Source organism: Aethalodelphis obliquidens, unplaced genomic scaffold (assembly GCF_003676395.1).
Source record: "Aethalodelphis obliquidens isolate GAN/ISIS:26980383/991018 unplaced genomic scaffold, ASM367639v1 scaffold50, whole genome shotgun sequence".
NCBI lineage: Eukaryota > Metazoa > Chordata > Mammalia > Artiodactyla > Delphinidae > Aethalodelphis > Aethalodelphis obliquidens.
The window spans coordinates 2,146,496-2,164,810 of record NW_020837994.1 but is presented as its reverse complement, the minus strand read 5'-3'; the positions used below and the strand labels follow the sequence as shown (position 1 = coordinate 2,164,810).

General features: G+C 43.5%; 1 protein-coding gene across 5 annotated transcripts in view; it reads left to right on the top strand.

Annotated features, from left to right (window-relative positions):
• Nucleotides 1-37: 37 nt before the first annotated feature.
• The window catches only part of XRRA1 (X-ray radiation resistance associated 1), a 99,625-nt gene continuing 81,347 nt past the window's right edge, over nt 38-18,315 (top strand). For 2 of the 5 annotated variants that reach the window (XM_027083388.1, XM_027083387.1), the window contains exons 1-3: nt 214-261; nt 2,742-2,797; nt 5,650-5,747. In XM_027083388.1, the coding sequence (XP_026939189.1) occupies nt 5,654-5,747 (94 nt within the window). In that variant the 5' untranslated portion in view covers nt 214-261; nt 2,742-2,797; nt 5,650-5,653. Of the gene's footprint in view, nt 262-2,741; nt 2,798-5,649; nt 5,748-18,315 lie in introns of those variants that run through there. The other 3 variants (XM_027083391.1, XM_027083389.1, XM_027083390.1) reach the window with 2 other exon arrangements.

Below are 18,315 nucleotides of genomic sequence, written 5' to 3'. Positions count from 1 at the left end.
AGCTGGGGCTGGCTGACGCGAGGTTGCCAGCGGAAGTGGCCGCGGGGTTGCCGGAACTTGTAGTAATTAGAAGCTCCAGTCATCAGTTGCCGCCTACTCGGGCAGCCGCCGCGTCGCGGTTACTAAGGAGTGGAGAAGGTAGTGGTAGGCGCCACGGTGGAGCGGCTCCGAGTTCCCCCGGAGGCTCGCAGGCGCGCAACCCGCCAGACCGGGCCGTCGCCCCCGCGGACGTCTCGGAGGCGGAAGCGACGCCGGAGGCAGGTGCGGCTGGAAACTGGAAACTTAGTTTGCGTGACGGGTTAGAGTCTCCCCCGCCCCAGATGTAGCGTTTGGCAAGGAGGGGGCAGGAGCTCGTCCTTCGTCCTTTTCTAGCCCTGTAGAACTGTACGTACTGGTTCTTTGGTGACCGTCATCTTAGCTGTTAGCATTGTCTTCGTGTTACAGAGAACTCACATTCACTGAGTGCCTACTGCCTGCCAGGCACTGTCTTAAGTGCGTATATATCCCTCCTCTCATTTAGTCTCCTAACGGACCAGTCAGGTGAGGAAACTAAGGCACTTAACTAAGGCCAGATAGCATGTATCAGAACCTAGTTTAGCAGCCAGATTTTTTAAAATATAAATTTATTTTATTTATTAATTTTGGCTGCGTTGGGTCTTCGTTGCTGCACACGGGCTTTCTCTAGTTGCGCCGAGCGGGGGCTGCTCTTCGTTGTGGTTCGCGGGCTTCTCATTGCGATGGCTTCTCGTTGCAGAGCACGGGCTCTAGGCACGCGGGCTTCAGTAGTTGGGGCTCACGGGCTCTAGAGCGCAGGCTCAGTAGTTGTGGCGCAAAGGCTTAGTTGCTCCGCGGCATGTGGGATCCTCCCCGACCAGGGCTCGAACCCGTGTCCCCTGCACTGGCAGACGGATTCTTAACCACTGCGCCGCCAGGGAAGCCCCCAGATGTTTTTTTTTTGACATCAAACCAGTGTCATGCTCCCTTTGTTACCACCTGGGGTCCTTGGACTCTTTAATCAATAGATATTGGTAAGAGGCCAGGCGGGGAATTCAGGTAAGGCTTTATTGGGACTCGTCCTGCAGCAGGAGGGAGCAAAACAAGAAACAGGTGGGGGTGGAGGGGTGGCGGGTGAGCTGGTCCCTTAAATGGGGTGAGGGTGGGGGGATGGGTGGGGGGGGCTTAGGTGGTCTTCCCACCCCCTTGGTGGTGCTGTGTGCAGGGGTCATGGGCAGTACCCTGCTTTTGCTCCTAACACCTCAGAAGTGGCAGTTGGCTTCTGGCCTTTTTGTGTCTTACTGTTCATAATTTGCCCCAGCTGTGCATGCATGCAGTTACTTTTAGTCCTTTTGAGTTTCTTTGTATTTTGTTGTTCAAGGAGTTGTTTGTCCAGGTGCAAGCACTCTAGTAAAGGGTCACAGGTCTCAACCTATCTCACCTTTGCCGCCCTGCCTTTACAGTTTTAGGATGTAATAATATTCCAGATTTTTATTAATTCTTTTTTTTACACAAATATTTATTGAGCACCAACATTGCTTGGAACTGCACTAAGGGATACTAGGGGATCAGAAAAGACCTGTTCCCTACTTTCATGGAACTCCTACTCTAATGACTTAGAGTTACCACATAATAGGACTTAATAATGATCTACTACACTGCATCATTTTTTTTAACTCCCCATGAATTCCTCATATAAGTGTCCAAATGATTGAACAAACAGTACTTACTATGGAGTGGTCACTGTTCTTGGCACTGGGCACATACCCCTGAATAACAGACAAAACACCCGTCTTGATAAAGCTAACACCCACCTGACCATAACTATTACTAAAAACTATTAGATGCAGTTTCTTCACCTCTGTGAAGCAATCCAGTCAGATGCCCCTGTAGCTTTTTATCTTTTTATAACTTATGTTTCAAGACCCAGCTCTAATGTCACCTGCGCTGTGAAACTTCCCTGATCCTTCTTCCTTCTTTGCAGACAGAATGAAGAACTCCATAGTATTGTGTTCATGGTTCCATTTAGTTCAGTAAGCACTCAATTGAGCCTCTTCAATGGACCAGACCCTGTTTGAGGTGCTGGGGATAAAGATATAGGTAGGACCCAGGCCTGGCCTTAGAGAGGCTCACTGAGGTTAGGGTGTAAGGAGTGGGGAACAGACAGGTAAGCAGGCCATTATAATACAGTGTGGCATGGTGCCTTCATTAAGAGGTGGGCTGAGGTGGTAACACAGATGAGGGTCAACCTGAGGAGGGGGATATACAGGAAGTTCTTCTGTATGCATCAGGCAAAGAAGAGGGGCAGAAGTGTGATAGACCGAAGGAATGGAAAAAGCAAATGTATGCAGATGAGAAGCATTATTCTGTGTGTGTGTGTGTGTGTGTGTGTGTGTGTGTGTCTTACCTTTCAACTTTGTCTTTGCTGGTTTTATCATGCATAAGTTTATTTTGTGTAAATGGCCATATAAATGATCCTTTCCTTTCTAATTTGTGATTTGCACTTCCTATTAAGCGCTCTAGCCCACCCCATTGTCATAAAATTATTCTCTTGTTCCACCCCCTTGTCTATGTCTTCATCTCTATTTCTTTTCTCTCTGTTTCTGGGATCTTTAGTCCTGTAGTATTTTTCTAGGCCTCAGGTGAGACACATTTTGGATCAAAGGGTCATAGTAGGATATAATTAATGAGAAAGTTCAAGAGCTCTAAATGGCAAACTAAGAAGGAGTGCAATATCTATTTTACAGGTGAAGAACCAAAAAAAAAAGGAAGTCAAGAGGTCTTCCCCAAGATCAAAGATCAAGTAAGTACTATGCAGATCAGAACCAAGGTCCCCATATTCTGTAAGTTACTGGAGTTTTCTCCAGCAGTCGTCTTCTCTAACATTTTCCAGGCAGCTATATACTCATTCATTCATTCATTCATTCACCCATCTAGCAGATAGGTGTGATTGGTCACAAGAGGAATTTCCTGAAAGACAGATTGACTGGATGACCGTCTTCCCCATCCAACCATCCATCCATCCCTTCATCTTCCCAGCACATTTTTAATGTGTTCTAGGCTCTATGCTAGGCTCTGGGATTATATAGGTCACTAGGTATTATAGGCCCCATAGCAGGTGGGAAGTTGGTAAAGGGAGAAAACAATTATAATAAAATGATAAGTGTTATACTAGGAGAAGTATGGAGTATCGTGGAGGCACATAGAAAGGGCCCCCAACCCTTTTCAGAGTGGTCAGGGATCAGAAAATTCACAGTGCCCTGTGTTGAACCAAAGGAGATGTCAAGATCACTCATTCATTCCACAGGTACTTATGGAATCTATTATGTGCCAGGTGTTAGGTACTGGGAGTAAAGAGATGAACACCATAGATGCTGTCCTTCTCCTGGAGGGGCTCAAAGTCTAGTCAGGGAGATTAGAAATATGTATAAAACCCCTTGGGCCCTGGGAGTACCATTGTACCCTTCATTTGGCTCACATATGTTTATTGGGTGTTTCCTATGAGCTTTCGAAGAGTGGAAGAATGACAGTGAATTGGACATGTTTCCAGACTTGGAGGTTCAGAGGCCATTGAAACAGCCCCCTCATGATTGTTAGTAATCTTATGAGGTAGAAAGGGGTGTGGCCATGAAAGACTTACAGAAGAAAAACTCCAGAGTTTAGCTAAAACAGCAATTATGTCCCTCTGGTAGGTTCAGTGAGGACTTTATGGAAGGGATGGCATCTGGACTGGGTCTAGAAAGAAGCTTGTTTTTTCTATTACCTCATTTAATTCTCACAACAATTCCCTGAGGCACAGGTTTTAATCCTCATTTTATATGTGAGAAATCTGAGGCCCAAAGAGGTAAAGTGATTTGCAGAAGGTCACTCCACTTAGTAGTAGAAACTAGTCTCAAATTTAAGTCTCTTGTCTCTAAAATTGTTGCCGCCTCCTACTGCACCCCTCTACTTTTCATATTTGTCACTTCCAGGAAACATTTTCTCAGGACACCTGATCCCAGCTCTCCACTCTGCTCCTTCTTTGTACTGAATCTCTTCCCAGACCCTCCATCTCAGGGTTCCGCATTCTTGCCAGGGTCTCCCTTCCCCTGGCCAGGTTCCCAAACCTCTGCTACCCCAAATTGTCTGAAGCTATCCCAAAGCAGATTAGGGAATGACTGGATCCTTTTAAAGAAAAATCTCAATCTCTAAGAGCTTAAGGTTCAAAAAATTTAGATCTTTGATAAGAGATTGTTTTCCTAAAGGAAGTGGCATTTGAGCTGAATCTTTTTTTTTTTTTTTTTTTTTTTGCGGTACGCGGGCCTCTCACTGTTGTTGCCTCTCCCGTTGCGGAGCACAGCCTCCGCACGCGCAGGCTCAGCGGCCATGGCTCACAGGCCTAGCCGCTCCGTGGCATGTGGGATCTTCCCGGACCGGGGCATGAACCCATGTCCCCTGCATCGGCAGGCGGACTCTCAACCACTGTGCCACCAGGGAAGCCCTGAGCTGAATCTTAAAGCATGAGATCTGCCAGATGAACAAGGTGGATAGAGCTATTTTAGGCCAAAGGAACACTAAGAACAAAGGCATGGAAGACCGAATGTGTTTGGGGGAATAGAAAATGATTCTGTGAGCCTCTTGGGTGGAGTGACTGGAGCTGGAAAGTTAGGACATAGGTCTCCAGGGGCCTTCAAGACCAGGCTCAAGCTTGCTCAGTGGGAATCCAGTCAGAAGACTGTTGCAGTGTTCTAGGTGGGAGACGATGAAAGATTTAATGAAAGAGGTGAGTGTTCTTCTGAGCTGGAATTTTCGTGACTCCTGACCAATGGAATCCCATTTCACCAGGCATTATATTTGTCAGACCTCTCTTTCTAAAGCACAGCTTGGGTCATGGCTCTCCCCAACTTAGATATCATCCACGTCTCTCCGTTACCTCCAGTGTGGAGCCTGGGCTCCTAGCCTGGCACTGAAGGCCTTCAGAAGCAGGCACCATCCTTCCCATTCAGCCTTATTGTCCAAGACTCCCAAACACACCTCCTTCCCCTTCCTGGGTCAGGTTCTTTCTTTACTGTGCCAGATGTACCCACCACCATGCCCTTAATCCTGTGGCCCTTTCTATTAATGCTTATCCTTCTCTCTATCAGAAAACTCAGTTCATCTCTCAAACCCAATTTATCCAGTTCACATCTCATTATTTGCACATCATCTTGCCTAAAGTATGAGAGCCCTCTTCCCTGAACTCAAAACAAAGAACGTAGCTAGTGAACACTTAATATGTACCAGGCACTACCTTTCCAAGTTGATCTTCTCCTTTGTCTTTTAAGGTAGACATTTTACAGGCGAGGAAACTGAGGCTTAGAGGGGTAGAGAATTTTCCCAGTCAACGAGTCAGGCAAGAGCCAAGATTCAAACCAGGTCTGTCTGAGCCCAAAAGTGATGCTTTTTCTACTGTTTCACTGAGCTACGGTTGATTTGAACCGAAAAACCCAGGGCCTATCTCCCTTGTTATCTAAAGGGCCGGCCCATTTCTGAAGCAGGACAGTGGGCCTCTAGGGCCTCGGAGTTAGGATGTGTGTTAGGGGTGGTCCTGGTGAGTTCACAGACTGTGTTGGGGTGAGAGAGCAGCCCTGTCCCTTCTCACTCCTTACTTTCTTGCTTTCCTTGCTTGGCTCTCAGGGACATGGCCTCCTCAGGAGTCTACAAACTGGATGATGGGAAGCCTTATCTGAGCAACTGCTTTCCGGCCAAAAATCTGCTTCGGATGCCAGAGGAAGGTCAGGTGACTTCTCGGATCAGTACGTTTGCCTCACACCCAGCTCCTGCTTCAGAATCTCCCTGACACCCATTTCTTCCCTTCAACCCCTTCCCTGCTGTTCCCTGCCCCTACACAATCCCTTCCCTTCCAATCCATCTCCCCCCAGCAGTCTCAGGGAGCCTTATTTTTTTTAAATTTTATTTATTTATTAGAATTCTTTTATTTTTATACAGTTTTCTTCAGGTTACTTTCCATTTAGAGATATTGGCTATATTCTCCGTGTTGTACAATACATCCTTGAGCCTAACTTACACCCAGCAGTGGGTACCTCCCACTCTCTCACACCTATATTGCCCCTTCACCACCACCCCACCCACTGGTCACCACTAGTTTGTTCTCCGTATCTGTGGGTCTGCTTCTTTTAAGTTATATTCACTAGTTTGTTGTATTTTTTAAATTCCACATAGAAGCAATATCATGCAGTACTTATCTTTCTCTGTCTGAGTTATTTCACTTAGCATAATGCCCCTCCAAGCCCATCCATGTTGTTGCAAATGGCAAAATTTCATTCTTTTTTATGGCTGAGTAGTATTCTGTTGTATATATGTACCACATCTTCTTTATCCATTCCTCTGTTGATGGACACTTAGCTTGTTTCCATGTCTTGGCTATTATAAGTAATGCTGCTATGAACATTGGGGTGCATGTATGTTTTCGAATTAGTGACTTTGTTTTTTTCAGATATATACCCAGGAGTGGAATTGCTGGATCATATGGTAGTTATGTTTTTAGTTTTTTGAGGAACCTCCACAGTGTTTTCCACAGTGGCTGCAGCAATTTACATTCCCACCAACAGTGCACAAGGGTTCTCAGGGAACCTTCTAAAGTGCACATCTAACCATAGTGTTCCCTTCTGTTTAGTGACTTCTCACTGCTAGCTCCTTTACCTTCTGCTCTAACCCCCCTTATCCTTTTTTACAACCCCTTTCCTTGATTTATGCCCTGTTCCATAGTGTTTATAATATTTTCACATAGCTTTTTAACATTTGCCCAGAACGTTCCAGCCCTCATCCCAGTTATCCAAACTCCTCCCATCCCACAAGGCCCAGCCCTTCTCCCACTTCTTCCAGTAAGCCGTATCCAGCTACTCCATCCCTCAGTGCCCATCCTCTCTTGAAAGCCGTCTTCCTTTCTGTGTTTCTTACTTGATGCATAATTATAGTCTGCCCAGCTCCTAAAAAATGGCTTAAACTTGACTCTGCTAAGTAGTTTTTCAAACATTTATCTAGTTAAAGACTCCCCTGGGGCAGGGACTCCACCTATGCTGAGCAGAGTCCTGCAGATGGAACGCTGCCGAGAAGTGTGGGTTCACTGGATTGGATTTGCTGCTTTGAAAGGGTAAAGCAAGGGAGAAGTACCCCTAGCTTACCCTAGATGAAATGACATGCTGGTCGCTCTGTACATGGAATAGTAGAAGAACCTTCTCCTCCAGCCTGTGCTCCCCACTTCTCTTGAGTGATTTCATTTTTCACACAGAGACCTTCTTTGGCCACCTATCTGTTGAAAACCCTCCCATGGAGCTCTCAGTATGCACTCATGATTTCACATCCACACCCCCTCACACACACATAGATGGACAGATAGAGAAATAAATATAGCCATATGTATCTGCATGTGTTGGTATATGTACATGTACTTCCTGGCCCACTAAGGGCAATGATACCTCAGTCGCAAAGAGCATGCCTGCCGCCTAGATGTTGATTTCTAAATACCATTCTCCAGTAAACAAAGCCAGGGCTCCTAAGACAAAAACCTGTTTCTAGGGCTGAGGCAAGAAAAATACATATTGAGCCTGGAACACTGTGTGGTGCCAGAAAATAAAGCAGTGCTCAGAAAAATGATGGGGGCAATTTGAAAGGACATAGGTGCCAAACTGAAGGATCGCCCAATGGCCAAAGCTGGAACAATATGAGCGGCAAAATAAATAAAGGTAGAATTGGTTGGAATCCGTAGAATAAGTAAATAGTCATGATCCCATGCTGATACAATTAAATTAAGAATACATAAATAAGTGGAAGAGAAGGAAAAGTCCTTCCTTACAATAGAATTACAGTTAATAAATGTAGAAGGAATTAAGGAAATAGAAAATTACTTTTTTGAGGGAAAATCACTATTAAAACATCACAGTAATAACTTTTACAGGCAAGAAACTTCTATGGATGCTGTATCAGTCAGGGTTCTTCAGAGAAATAGAATCAATAAGATGTGTGTATGTTCGTCCGTGTGTGTGTGTGTGTGTGTATCTCCTACAAGTTTTGTTTTAATATACGTATATGTGTTTATATATATGGACCAACACACATATATAAATTACATATTTTTAATGAATTGGTTTATGAAATGTGGAGGCTGGCAAGTCTGAAATCTATAGAAGAGGCAAGCTGAAACCTCAGGGAAGAGCTGATGCTTCAGTCTTAAGGCAAAATTTCATATTTCTTTCGGAAGCCTGTATTTGCACTTTTTTTTAAACATCTTTATTGGGGTATAATTACTTTACAATGGTGTGTTACTTTCTGCTTTATAACAAAGTGAATCAGTTATACATATGTTCCCATATCTCTTCCCTCTTGTGTCTCCCTCCCTCCCACCCTCCCTATCCCACCCCTCCAGGCGGTCACAAAGCACCAAGCTGATCTCCCTGTGCTATGCGGCTGCTTCCCACTAGCTATCTACCTTACGTTTGGTAGTATATATATGTCCGTGCCTCTCTCTCATTTTGTCACAGCTCACCCTTCCCCCTCCCCATATCCTCAAGTCCGTTCTCTAGCAGGTCTGTGTCTTTATTCCTGCCTTACCCCTAGGTTCTTCATGACATTTTTTTCCTTAAATTCCATATATATGTGTTAGCATACGGTATTTGTCTTTCTCTTTCTGACTTACTTCACTCTGTATGACAGACTCTAGGTCTATCCACCTCATTACAAATAGCTCAATTTCGTTTCTTTTTATGGCTGAGTAATATTCCATTGTATATATGTGCCACATCTTCTTTATCCATTCACCAATGATGGCACTTAGGTTGTTTCCATCTCCGGGCTATTGTAAATAGAGCTGCAGTGAACATTTTGGTACATGACTCTTTTTGAATTATGGTTTTCTCAGGGTATATGCCCAGTAGTGGGATTGCTGGGTCATATGGTGGTTCTATTTGTAGTTTTTTAAGGAACCTCCATACTGTTCTCCATAGTGGCTGTACCAATTCACATTCCCACCAGCAGTGCAAGAGTGTTCCCTTTTCTCCACACCCTTTCCAGCATTTATTGTTTCTAGATTTTTTTGATGATGGCCATTCTGACTGGTGTGAGATGATATCTCATTGTAGTTTTGATTTGCATTTCTCTAATGATTAATGATGTTGAGCATTCTTTCATGTGTTTGTTGGCAGTCTGTATATCTTCTTTGGAGAAATGTCTATTTAGGTCTTCTGCCCATTTTTGGATTGGGTTGTTTGTTTTTTTGTTATTGAGCTGCATGAGCTGCTTGTAAATTTTGGAAATTAATCCTTTGTCAGTTGCTTCATTTGGAAATATTTTCTCCCATTCTGAGGGTTGTCTTTTGGTCTTGTTTACGGTTTCCTTTGCTGTGCAAAAGCTTTGAAGTTTCATTAGGTCCTATTTGTTTATTTTTGTTTTTATTTCCATTTCTCTAGGAGGTGGGTCAAAAAGGATCTTGCTGTGATTTATGTCATAGAGTGTTCTCCCTATGTTTTCCTCTAAGAGTTTGATAGTTTCTGGCCTTACATTCAGGTCTTTAATCCATTTTGAGCTTATTTTTGTGTATGGTGTTAGGGAGTGATCTAATCTCATACTTCTACATGTACCTGTCCAGTTTTCCCAGCACCACTTATTGAAGAGGCTGTCCTTTCTCCACTGTACATTCCTGCCTCCTTTATCAAAGATGAGGTGACCATATGTGCGTGGGTTTATGTCTCGGCTTTCTATCCTGTTCCATTGATCTATCTTTCTGTTTTTGTGCCAGTACCATACTGTTTTGATTACTGTAGCTTTGTAGTATAGTCTGAAGTCAGGGAGCCTGATTCCTCCAGCTCCATTTTTCGTCCTCAAGATTGCTTTGGCTGTTCAGGATTTTTTGTGTTTCCATCCAAATTGTGAAATTTTTTGTTCTAGTTTTGTGAAAAATGCCAGTGGTAGTTTGATAGGGATTGCATTGAATCTGTAGATTGCTTTGGGTAGTAGAGTCATTTTCACAATGTTGATTCTTCCAATCCAAGAACATGGTACATCTCTCCGTCTATCTGTATCATCTTTAATTCTTTCATCAGTGTCTTATAATTTTTTGCATACAGGTCTTTTGTCTCCTTAGGTAGGTTTATTCCTAGATATTTTATTCTTTTTGTTGCAATGGTAAATGGGAGTGTTTTCTTGATTTCACTTTCAGATTTTTCATCATTAGTGTATAGGAATGCCAGAGATTTCTGTGCATTAATTTTGTATCCTGCAACTTTACCAAATTCACTGATTAGCTGTAGTAGTTTTCTGGTAGCATCTTTAGGATTCTCTATGTATAGTATCATGTCATCTGCAAACAGTGACAGCTTTACTTCTTCTTTTCCGATTTGTATTCCTTTTATTTCCTTTTCTTCTCTGATTGCTGTGGCTAAAGCTTCCAAAACTATGTTGAATAAGAGTGGTGAGAGTGGGCAACCTTGTCTTGTTCCTGATCTTAGTGGGAATGCTTTCAGTTTTTCACCATTGAGGATGATGTTGGCTGTGAGTTTGTCATATATGGCCTTTATTATGTTGAGGAAAGTTCCCTCTATGCCTACTTTCTGCAGGATTTTTATCATAAATCGGTGTTGAATTTTGTCAAAAGCTTTCTCTGCATCTATTGAGATTATCATATGGTTTTTCTCCTTCAATTTGTTAATATGGTTTATCACATTGATTGATTTGCGTATATTGAAGAATCCTTGCATTCCTGGAATAAACCCCACTTGATCATGGTATATGATCCATTTAATGTGCTGTTGGATTCTGTTTGGTAGTATTTTGTTGAGGATTTTTGCATCTTTGTTCATCAGTGATATTAGCCTGTAGTTTTCTTTCTTTGTGACATCCTTGTCTGGTTTTGGTATCAAGGTGATGGTGGCCTCGTAGAATGAATTTGGGAGTGTTCCTCCCTGTGCTATACTTTGGAAGAGTTTGAGAAGGATAGGTGTTAGCTCTTCTCTAAATGTTTGATAGAATTCGCCTATGAAGCCATCTGGTCCTGGGCTTATGTTTGTTGGAAGATTTTTAATCATGGTTTCGATTTCAGTGCTTGTGATTGGTCTGTTCATATTTTCTATTTCTTCCTGATTCAGTCTTGGCAGGTTGTGCATTTCTAAGAATTTGTCCATTTCTTCCAGGTTGTCCATTTTATTGGCATAGAGTTGCTTGTAGTAACCTCTCATGAACTTTTGTATTTCTGCAGTGTCAGTTGTTACTTCTCCTTTTTCATTTCTAATTCTATTGATGTGAGTCTTCTCCCTTTTTTTTTTTTTTTATAAATTTATTTATTTTTGGCTGTGTTGGGTCTTCGTTTCTGTGTGAGGGCTTTCTCCAGTTGCGGAGAGCGGGGGCCATTCTTCATCATCATGCGCAGGCCTCTTACTGTCGTGGCCTCTCTTGTTGCAGACCACAGGCTCCAGACGCGCAGGCTCAGTAGTTGTGGCTCACGGGCCTAGTTGCTCCGCGGCATGTGGGATCCTCCCAGACCAGGGCTCGAACCCGTGTCCCCTGCATTAGCAGGCGGACCCTCAACCACTGCGCCACCAGGGAAGCCCCTCCCTTTTTTTCTTGATGAGTGTGGCTAATGGTTTATCAATTTTATTTATCTTCTCAAAGCACCAGCATTTAGTTTTATTGATCTTGCTATCGTTTCCTTCATTTCTTTTTCATTTATTTCTGATCTGATTTTTATGATTTCTTTCCTTCTGCTAACTTTGGGGGTTTTTTGTTCTTCTTTCTCTAATTGCTTTAGGTGCAAGGTTAGGTTGTTTATTCAAGATGTTTCCTGTTTCTTAAGGTGGGCTTGTATTGCTATAAACTTCCCTCTTAGAACTGCTTTTTCTGTATCCCATAGGTTTTGGGTCGTCGTGTCTCCATTGTCATCTGTTTCTAGGTATTTTTTTATTTCCTCTTTGTTTCCTTCAGTGATCACTTCGTTATTAAGTAGTGTATTGTTTAGCCTCCATGTGTTTGTATTTTTTACAGGTCTTTTCCTGTATTTGATATCTAGTCTCATAGCGTTGTGGTCGGAAAAGATACTTGATACAATTTCAATTTTCTTAAATTTACCAAGGCTTGATTTGTGACCCAGGATATGATCTATCCTGGAGAATGTTCCATGAGTACTTGAGAATAATGTGTATTCTGTTGTTTTTGTATGGAGTGTCCTATAAATATCAATTAAGTCCATCTTGTTTAATGTATCATTTAAAGCTTGTGTTTCCTTATTTATTTTCATTTTGGATGATCTGTCCATTGGTGAAAGTGGGGTGTTAAAGTCCCCTACTGTGAATGTGTTCCTGTTGATTTCCCCTTTTATGGCTGTTAGTATTTGCCTTATGTATTGAGGTGCTCCTATGTTGGGTGCATAAATATTTACAATTGTTATATCTTCTTCTTGGATCGATCCCTTGATCATTATGTAGTGTCCTTCTTTGTCTCTTCTAATCTTTATTTTAACGTCTATTTTGTCTGATATGAGAATTGCTACTCCAGCTTTCTCTTGGTTTCCATTTGCATGGAATATCTTTTTCCATCCCCTCACTTTCAGTCTGTGTGTGTCTCTAGGTCTGAAGTGGGTCTTTTGTAGACAGCATATATATGGGTCTTGTTTTTGTATCCATTCAGCCAATCTGTGTCTTTTGGTGGGAGCATTTAGTCCATTTACATTTAAGGTAATTATCGATATGTATGTTCCTATTGCCATTTTCTAAATTGTTTTGGGTTCGTTATTGTAGGTCTTTTCCTTCTCTTGTGTTTCTTGCCTGGAGAAGTTCCTTTAGCATTTGTTGTAAAGCTGGTTTGGTGGTGCTGAACTCTCTCAGCTTTTGCTTGTCTGTAAAGGTTTTAATTTCTCCATCAAATCTGAATGAGATCCTTGCTGGGTAGAGTCATCTTGGTTGCAGGTTTTTCTCCTTCATCACTTTAAATATGTCCTGCCACTCCCTTCTGGCTTGCAGAGTTTCTGCTGAAAGATCAGCTGTTAACCTTATGGGGATTCCCTTGTGTGTTATTTGTTGTTTTTCCCTTGCTGCTTTTAATATGCTTTCTTTGTATTTAATTTTTGACAGTTTGATTAATATATGTCTTGGCGTATTTCTCGTTGGATTTATCCTGTATGGGACTCTCTGTGCTTTCTGGACTTGATTAACTATTTCCTTTCCCATATTAGGGAAGTTTTCAACTATAATCTCTTCAAATATTTTCTCAGTCCCTTTCTTTTTCTCTTCTTCTTCTGGAACCCCTATAATTCGAATGTTGGTGCATTTAGTGTTGTCCCAGAGGTCTCTGAGACTGTCCTCGGTTCTTTTCATTCTTTTTTCTTTATTCTGCTCTGCAGTAGTTATTTCCACTATTTTATCTTCCAGGTCACTTATCCGTTCTTCTGCCTCAGTTATTCTGCTATTGTTCCCATCTAGAGTATTTTTCATTTCATTTATTGTGTTGTTCATCATTATTTGTTTCATCTTTAGTTCTTCTAGGTCCTTGTTAAATGTTTCTTGCATTTTGTCTATTCTATTTCCAAGATTTTGGATCATCTTTACTATCATTATTCTGAATTCTTTTTCAGGTAGACTGCCTATTTCCTCTTCATTTGTTAGGTCTGGTGGGTGTTTACCTTGCTCCTTCATCTGCTGTGTGTATCTCTGTCTTCTCATTTTGCTTATCTTACTGTGTTTGGGGTCTCCTCTTTGCAGGCTGCAGGTTCATGGTTCCCATTGTTTTTGGTGTCTGTCCCCAGTGGCTAAGGTTGGTTCAGTGGGTTGTATAGGCTTCCTGGTAGAGGGAACTAGTGCCTGTGTTCTAGTGGATGAGGCTTGATCTTGTCTTTCTGATGGGCAGGTCCACGTCTGGTGGTGTGTTTTGGGGTGTCTGTGGACTTATTATGATTTTAGGCAGCCTCTCTGCTAATGGGTGGGGTTGTGTTCCTGTTTTGCTAGTTGTTTGGCATAGGTTGTCCAGTACTGTAGCTTGCTGGTCGTTGAGTGAAGCTGGGTGCTGGCGTTGAGATGGAGATCTCTGGGAGATTTTCGCCATTTGATATTATGTGGAGCTGGGAGGTCTCTTGTTGACCAGTGTCCTGAAGTTGGCTCTCCCACCTCAGAGGCACAGCACTGACTTCTGGCCGCAGCACCAAGAGCCTTTCATCCACACAGCTCAGAATAAAAGGGAGAAAAAGTAGAGAGCAAGAATTAGTAGAAGTAGGAAGAAAGAAAGGAAGGAAGGGAGGGAGGAAGGAAGGAAATAAGGAAGGAAGGAAGAAAGAAAGAAAGAAAAGGAAAGAAGGAAAGAAAGAAAGGAGGGAGGGAGGGATGGTGGGATAAAGGAAGGGGAGAAGGAAGGAAAAAAGAAAGAAAGAAGATAAAGTAAAATAAAATAAAGTAAAATATAATAAAGTTATTAAATTAAAAAGTAATTATTAAGAAAAGAATTAAAACAACGGACAGATCTATCTGGACAAATGGTGGAAGCAAAGCTATACAGACAAAATCTCACACAGAAGCATACACATACACACTCCCAAAAAGAGGAAAAGGGGAAAAAAATCATAAATCTTGCTCACAAAGTCCACCTCCTCAATTTGGGATGATTCGTTGTCTAAAGGAGGGAAGGAAGGAAGGAAAGAATGAAAGAAAGAAGATAAAGTAAAATAGTTATTAAATTTAATTATTAAGAAAAAAATTTTAAAAAAAAAACGGACGGATAGAACCCTAGGACAAATTGTGGAAGCAAAGCTATACAGACAAAATCTCACACAGAAGCATACACATACACACTCCCAAAAAGAGGAAAAGGGGAAAAAATCATAAATCTTGCTCTCAAGTCCACCTCCTCAATTTGGGATGATTCGTTGTCTATTCATGTATTCCACAGATTCAGGGTACATCAAGTTGATTGTGGAGCTTTAATCCGCTGCTTCTGAGGCTGCTGGGAGAGATTTCCCTTTCTCTTCTTTGTTCTCACAGCTCCCAGGGGCTCAGCTTTGGATTTGGCCCCGCCTCTGCGTGTAGGTCGCCAGAGGGCGTCTGTTTTTCCGCTCAGACAGGACGGGGTTAAAGGAGCCGTTGATTTGGGGGCTCTGGCACACTCAGGCCCAGGGGAGGGAGGGGCACGGAGTGTGGGGCGAGCCTGCGGCGGCAGAGGCCAGCGTGACATTCCAACAGCCTGAGGCGTGCCGTGCGTTCCTCTGGGGAAGTTGTCCCTGGATCCCGGGACCCTGGCAGTGGCGGGCTGCACAGGCTCCCCGGAAGTGAGGTGTGGATAGTGACCTGTGCTCGCACACAGGCTTCTGGCGGCAGCAGCAGCCTTAGCGCCTCCTGCCCGTCTCTGGGGTCCGCGCTTTTAGCCGTGGCTCGCGCCCGTCTCTGGAGCTCCTTTAAGCAGCGCTCTTAATCCCCTCTCCTCGAGCACCAGGAAACAAAGAGGGAAGAAAAAGTCTCTTGTCTCTTCGGCACCTCCAGCCCTTTTCCCGGACTCCCTCCCGGCTAGCCGTGGTGCACTAACCTCTTCAGGCTGTGTTCACTCCACCAACCCCAGTCCTCTCCCTGCGCTCCGACCGAAGCCCAAGCCTCAGCTCCCAGCCCCGCCCGCCCCGGCGGGTGAGCAGGCACCGATCCTCTGTGCGGGAATCTCCCCGCTTTGCCCCCCGCACCCCTGTTGCTGCGCTCTCTTCCGCGGCTCGGCTCCGAAGCTCCCCCCCCTCCGCCACCCGCAGTCTCCACCCGCGAAGGGGCTTCCTAGTGTGTGGAAACCTTTCCTCCTTCACAGCTCCCTCCCACTGGTGCAGGTCCCATCCCTATTCTTTTGTCTCTTTTTTCTTTTTTTCTTTTGCCCTACCCAGATACATGGGGAGTTTCTTGACTTTTGGGAGGTCTGAGGTCTTCTGCCAGCGTTCAGTAGGTGTTCTGTAGGAGTTGTTCCACGTGTAGATGTATTTCTGGTGTATCTGGGGGGAGGAAGGTGATCTCTGTCTTACTCTTCCGCTATCTTTCCCCGGAGGTGTATTTGCTTTTAAGGTCTTTCAAGTGAGTGGTGAGACCCACACATTATCAAGGATAGTCTCCTTTACTTAAAGTCAACTGGTTGTGGATGTTAGCCACATCTACAATATACCTTCACAGCAACACCTAGATTAGCGTTTGATTGACTAACTGCTTACCATAGTCTAGCCAAGTTGACACAAAATTAATCATCACAGATGCTAGGATTAGTGGGTCAAAGTATGATGAGAAGCAGGATATTTGTATAGTCTTGAGCTATCTTTATTAATTAGAAAGGGACTTCTTAGTAACTAAGAAAAACTAAGAGAAACTAAGCCGATACCACCTTGGCCGAGTGATCAAAATAAACATCACCAGTAATAAAACATATTGACATCACGTATGCCCTGACATTTTGTGCTGAGGAGGGCACAGCATCACTTCTTGCCAAACTGCAAGGCCTTAGTCTAATTATGGGAAAACATCAAACAAACTCAAATTGAGGGACATTTGATAAAGCAGTTGACTAGTACTCTTCAAAAGTGTCAAGGTCACACAAGAAAAATAGAGACTACAGAAGTGTCACAGTTTGGGGGAAACTAAGCAGATGTGACAACTAAATGAAATGTGAGATCTTGGATTGGATCCTGGAACAGAAAGAGAACATTAGTGAGAAAACTGACAAAAATCAAAGAAAGGCTGTAGATTCATTACTAATATTATGCCAGTGTTAATTTCTTGGTTTTAACCATTGTATTATGATTATGTAAGATGTTAACATTAGGGAACCTGGGTGAAAGCTGTACAGGAACTCTGTATTATTTTTATAGCTTTTCGGGAAGTCTGAAATTATCTCAAAATGAAAATTTACAGGGGAAAAAAACCTTCCCATGAATACTCTTCCTGCTAAAAGCCTACCCCATTAAAACCCAAACTTCTTATTCTGGCTGAGATCTGACTCCGCTGACCTCTCCAGCCTCATCTCTTTTCCCTCAGGTCTATCTCCCCACACACTCCAGGCCTTCCTTCCTGGCTCTTTTGGCAGTTTTGGCACCAACTCTGGCTGGAGGCTCTAGGAGTTTGGACTATTGGGATAGGACGAAGGTCCATGGCCCAGATGGGGGCAGCCCTGGGAAATGAGTGCCTGGGCTGTCAGTCCCAGGATGGGAATAGGAACTGGCTCATGTCAGACGTAGGATGGGAGCTGCATCCAAGATGCAGGATTAGCAGCAGTGGTCAGGTGAGTGAAGGCAAGCCCTTGAGGCAGGGGTAGCGGGCTATGTAGGCAGAGAGCCAGTGGTCAGGGGCACCAAGCTGGTTCCCACAGCTCTGTGCTGTTCTTCTGTGCAGTCCCGATCTTTGGTTTTTCCATCTCCTAGTCAACTTTCAACATACAAGATCTAGCTCATGCCCTAGGCTGGTAGGTCCCCGCTCTGGGCTTCACAGCACCCTTTACGTTATTGAGCTCCTTCGAATCCTCCGTTGTATCCTTCTCCATAGCCCCAGCTCCTGGCGCAAAGTAGATGCTCAGAAAAGGTCTGAATGGATGATTGTGGGTGAGAGCTGTGGCTCAGGGTAAGTTCAGCAACACTCAGTGTGGTAAGCTCTGTGCAGGCCTTGGGAATACTGAGATGAGTGAATCAAAGTCTGTGCTCTCATGGAGCTTCCACTCTAGAGGGCAAGACAGACAATAAACAAGCGAACAAATACAATAATTACAGATTACAATGAATAAACTAGTGATGAAGGAGAGAACAGATTCCAGAATGTGGTCATGATTTTTGTTAGGTGGGCTTACTAGTAAACCTCATATTCTTCTTTTTACTTAACATACATTTTCTAGTTCGTTCTACAGTGAGCATGTATTATTGGGTCTTTAAAAAATGCCAGCTGTCCTCTCACTTTCTTATCCTGAGCTCCTAATGCAACTTTTGCTGTATAATGATAGAATCCAGGGTAAGTTCTAGGAAGATGTAGCCCACTGAGTTGGTGTCACACAACGGGCTTTACCTTTACCCAAGAGATGACAAATGGGGCAATAAGTAGCTGGCTCAGGAAAAAATGATCACCACTGCTGAGGAGAGTCAGGGAAGGCTTCACAGAATAGGAAATACTTTATCTACAATCTTGAAGGAACAATTAGAGTTTGAAGGCAAAAATGTGGAGGAAGGAATTGGGCAAGTCATTCTACACTTTGAGTCTTAGCCTTTTTGTCTGTAAAATGGGGGCAGTAGCATGTCTTCACTGGGTTTGGGGTTGGGGGCCAATTAAATAAGACAGGTATATAGATGCTCCCCCTTCCCAGCTGCAGCACGGT